Below are 4935 nucleotides of genomic sequence, written 5' to 3'. Positions count from 1 at the left end.
ACAGTTGAATGTGTAAGTATATCTGGAGACTGGTCTGTTTTAAGGCAAAATGACACCTCACTGGAACAGTTTGGATCAATCTACAAACAGTACATCTAAGCTAAGGAGGACAAGGCATACACAAATACTATCAAACAGTTATGCTTGCTGAAAATCTGAAAAAGGCATTTAAAAAAAAAAAAAAGCAGCAGCACCAGCTCAAAATTCAAAAAGACGATTACAGTGGTTGGAGTTTTTGATCATATGGAACAAGCATTAAAAAAAAAAGGAGGTCAAAAAAGTCTGCAAACAATTAAAGGAAATATTTAATGGCAGCCATAAAAGGTAATACGATCACAGTTATTAGATACTGTCTTAGAGTGTTTGGGTGAGTTTGAACTTATTGACCCTTAAAAGATGTCCACCTATGAAGCCAAAATGAACACTAAGACTTTGAGTTACACTGGAAACACACAAGGGCCAAACCAGACAGTCTGACAAGGTAATTACACAACAAGCCACAGGTAGAAACAGGGCATGTGTCAGTCTAATCAGGACGGGACAGACAATCATAAAGAGAGAAGACAAGGATTTCGATCAAGTTGACGTCTGGACTTTGCCTATTACAACGCCTTGATTCTTTCCCTTTTCAGTCAATCTCGTGTAAATTTGCTGCTGTGCTTGGGAACATTGTCCTATTGCATAACTCAGTTTCAGTCAAACTGTACCTGCTAGACAGGTGGCCTCACATCTGACTCTAGAAAACCTTGTCCAAAGGACATGGCTCTATAAATCTTGTGACCTTTTTCAGATGCAACTTTGCAAACCTAATCTGCGCTGCCATGTTCTTCTTATGGAGAAAAGACTTCCCTGAAAACCATTAAAACAACCCATATGGCCTATTAACCCTTCCCAGATTGGTGGGCAGCAACAGTTGCTGATGCAGTTGCTGATATCCTTCCTCCTTGGCATTATGTGAACACACAGCTGAATGCTCCAGACCAGCAAACTGCTTTCATAGAGGTTCTCACACCTGCTGATGGTCACTTAATCGAGTGCATTTGATTAGCAGCACCTGGCTGCTGCTTACCTCCTTAATTGCTATGGAAGCAGTAAAGATGTCTTTTTTCCACACGCTGCTTATGCATTTGGGTTTAATTTGTTAAATAAATAATGACAGTGTGTAATATGTCATTTGAGGTTGCATTAACCTAATGCTAAGTCCTATTAAGGACCAGATTTTCCTGATATATATACCTTAGAACTAATTTGCTCCCACTACAGTTTATTTATTTATCTATTTTTCATTTAATAAAAACATTTCCAATAAATTGGATCTCAAAGTCTTATATACTGCTGTGCATGTGAGCTATACATGCGTACATCATTGCTTAAGAGTCTGAAAGTATAGCCCGGAACACTTTCCTTATTTAATTAAATCTTCAACTCAGAGTGAATTCTACAAGTTTCATCTATAACATATTCATCTCCCGCGCCAGTTTAAAAAACACTGGTTGCCTCTATGCCTCAAGAAAGAACTCCAATTAAGTAACAATCTGTTTCCTTGTAATTATATGTACCAGCTTGCTTAAATTAGGCTGAAACCCATTACAGAATTAGAACTTGAAACTGGGTCAAGAGTGTGTCACAGTGTTTCTACTCAAGCAGTTGTGGCAGTGGGGGAATAATGGCTGTAGTGTAAGGCGGATTCGGGAGGTGTCAAGATGCCCAGCTCACTGGTGGAGACAAGGCCCCTTGAGTCACTGGTGTTTCCTTCACAACAGCCCGGTCAAGATTCTTCAGACAGCCACAGAGCAGCCACGTCAACAAACAAATGCTTGTTTTCAACTCATTAGTGCAGTCTGGTGAAAGTGGAAAAACTAGCCATGAGTGGCTGGAAGGAATGGAGTGTCAACTCATGTTACACATTCTACCTCTTTGTTTCTTTCCTTTTGGGGGCGTTGGAAAGAAAGCGCTGAGAGGTGGGAAATGGGAACATGTTTTTGAATATTGGTTACAGGTCAGTGTGTGTATGTTTGTTTGTGTATGTGTGGGAAATGGGGGAGGCGGTTGTCCGGGTCTGTTTTCGAGAATATTTTTCTATGGATGTTTGGTCATTCGTCACATCTCTGGGATGTTGTTTTGTGGTGCAAAACCAAGACATAAATCATGTCTCCTAGAAGAGGGAGGACATATCACAGGCAGGGCACAGCGAGCTGAAATCTCTGAAACCGACTGGCCTTCACTTCCTACGAGACAGAGAAGCTCTTCTACCCCTGTATACGAGAGGAAACAGGACTGGACAACCGTGAATAGGAAGGTTAACAACAAACCTCCAAAACAACTGAATGTGAAACTGCACAACAGATTTGCTCCACTATCAAAGGACCCTGGATCTATATCGGACAACCATCCATCTAAAAGTAGCGAAGTAAGGTCCGAAAATCTTTTGAAAAGTAAAAGGCCACAGGGAAAGCTAAAGGCTAGGCCTGAAACTCTGATTGTGGGTGACTCTGCCGTAAAGGATGTACAAAGGATGTGCAGTAAGAACACTAAAGTCCTCTGCTTTCCTAACGATATGGTCAACAACCTGAAGGAGAGAATTCTTCAAATTGCAGATGAATATCCAACTGTGACAAACATTGTTCTGCATACAGGGTCAAACGATGTGTCCAAACAACAGTCGGAGGTTCTGAAACGGGACTTTACTGGATTATTAAATACTGTAAACTCTCTGAATGCAGCTGTATTCATCAGTGGACCTGTACCGCCGGTCAGAGGAGGAGACGAGAGATTCAGCAGGTTGTTTACACTGAATAAATGGCTTGTATCAGCATGTGCTGACCACTCAGTGCATTTTATCAACAACTTTAATATTTTTTGGGGATGCAGGCATCTGTTTAAAGCAAATGGATTTAATTTTAACAAGTCAGGGATGAAACTGTTCACCTCCAACTTGTTTTATTCCATACGCCATCCATCTGTGCTTGGTGCCAAGGCTGAGATAAACGAGGAGTTATCTCATAAAGAGGAACAAACAGTACTCCAAGAACAGACAAAGCCCAGCAGAAACCTTGAGGAGGAGCTCCATCTGCCCCCACCCGGGAAAAGCCTCAGAAAGGAGAGACATCTGAGGCAAGAAGAGGGGTCCCTATTTGCCTCTAACTCTCTCAACAACACCAACGACCAGGACCAGGACCAGGGACCACGATCTTCCCCAGTCCCCCAAACCCCTGACAGGCCATCACCCCCATCACCCTCCTCCCCCTCCCTTTCTCCCTCCTCCCCACACCTGAAATTCACTGAGGAGATGATGGAGCGGGTCAATGCTGGGCTCAGATCTACCCCCCGGCCCAATCCCTTTTTGTCCCCCATAAACCCCCCACCAGAGCAGCCAAAGGTTCGCCATCGAGCCCCACCCTCAACAGAGCAATCGAGGTCACATTGCCCAGCCTCGCCCCCCTTAGTTCCTCCTTACCACCTTCATGCTCTGTCTCCGCAGTCTGATGTGTGATGTGTGGAGGGTCCGGGCTGCGAGGATTATGGCAGTGGTGACTTTTCCCAGAAGAAGCTGGGACCCTGTTTACTAGAAGGTTTTAAAATCTCTGTACTTTCAGGTGACAGAAGGAGACATGTGGCCTGGTCAAAACACAGAGAGCTGCACTCTAAAAGATCTTTAAACATAGTAAACATACCTTGTGTGCCACAGACTGCTCCCAAACACGAGGGGACAAGTAATGCCTCTAAAACACTTAAGTTGGCTTTATTAAATGTTAGATCTTTAGCTGGGAAAACATTTTTAATTAATGATTTAATCATTGAGCACAGCCTTGATTTTATGTTTTTAACTGAAACTTGGTTGGACCAAATTAATAGTGGAGCTGTTCTCATCGAGACGACCCCTCCTAACTACAGTTTTATCAGTGAGGCCAGGGTGAGCAGGAGAGGAGGAGGGGTTGCTGTCTTATTTAATGAATCATTTCAATGTAAGCAGCTATCTCCTGGAAGTTTTCAGTCTTTTGAATATGTGGCTTTACAGCTGAAGGCCCCATCCAAAGTTGTGTTTCTTAGTGTTTACAGGCCTCCCAAATACTGCACAGACTTTGTTAATGACCTCAGTGAACTGCTGTCTGTGATCTGTGTTGATTTCGACTGTGTAATTATTGTTGGGGATTTTAACATCCATGTGGACAACCCTCAGGACAAAGGGACTAAAGACCTGAGTAACACTCTGGGCAACTTTGGGCTGACTCAGCATGTAACAGAGGCCACACATAATAGAGGACACACTCTTGACCTACTGATCTCCAAGGGCCTGAGCATTTCAAACATTACTGTGTCTGATGTGGGCCTGTCTGATCATTACTGTGTTTTCTTTGAAAGTAAAATCTCAGCCCACACAAATATTTCAACAGCAGTGATCACAAAACGGTGTATAACTGAATACAGCAGTGAGATCTTTAACCAGGTCTTCCCATTAACACCTGACCTGTCCAGAGGTTCAGTCAATGAGCTTGCCAATAGCTTCAATGCAAAAATGTTAAATGTAATGGATACAATTGCTCCCATTAAGGTGAAGGTTATCTCTGGAAGGAAAAAGTCTCCATGGAGAAACTCCACACTAGTGAAAAATGAAAAAAGAGAGTGTAGGAAAGCTGAGCGCAGATGGAGAAAAACAAACCTCCAGGTGACATCTATAAAGAGAAACTTCACAATTATAATTTACAACTGAGGAGTGCAAGAAGGTCCTACTTCTCTGACATCATCACTAAAAACAGCCATAATGCTCGGGTCTTATTTTCTACAGTTGACAGGCTAACAAACCCTCCTGTGCCAGTGGCAGCTGAACTTCATTCAACCATGGCCTGCAATGACTTTGCCAAATTCTTCACAGAAAAAATCCAAAAGATTAGACAAGCAATTGGTACATCAACAGCAGATCCAGACTATGTACTG

General features: G+C 42.8%; 1 protein-coding gene across 1 annotated transcript; it reads left to right on the top strand.

Annotated features, from left to right (window-relative positions):
- The first annotated feature begins 2185 nt into the window (after positions 1-2185).
- On the top strand, positions 2186-4403 carry LOC146391239 (uncharacterized). The gene has a single exon (XM_084924102.1). It carries the CDS (start codon positions 2516-2518, stop codon positions 3491-3493), a length of 978 nt encoding a protein of 325 aa, XP_084780228.1. The 5' UTR covers positions 2186-2515; the 3' UTR covers positions 3494-4403.
- Positions 4404-4935: the final 532 nt, after the last annotated feature.

Source organism: Perissodus microlepis, chromosome 3 (genome assembly GCF_051167445.1).
Source record: "Perissodus microlepis isolate ML-2025 ecotype Zambia chromosome 3, ASM5116744v1, whole genome shotgun sequence".
NCBI classification, from domain to species: domain Eukaryota; kingdom Metazoa; phylum Chordata; class Actinopteri; order Cichliformes; family Cichlidae; genus Perissodus; species Perissodus microlepis.
Note: the sequence above shows the minus strand (reverse complement) of the source record. Positions and strands in the feature narration are given on the sequence as shown.

What these genes read in the sequence shown, in the direction of transcription:
- LOC146391239 (XM_084924102.1), top strand. Translation starts at nt 2,516, where the DNA reads ATGTGCAGTAAGAACACTAAAGTCCTCTGCTTTCCTAACGATATGGTC.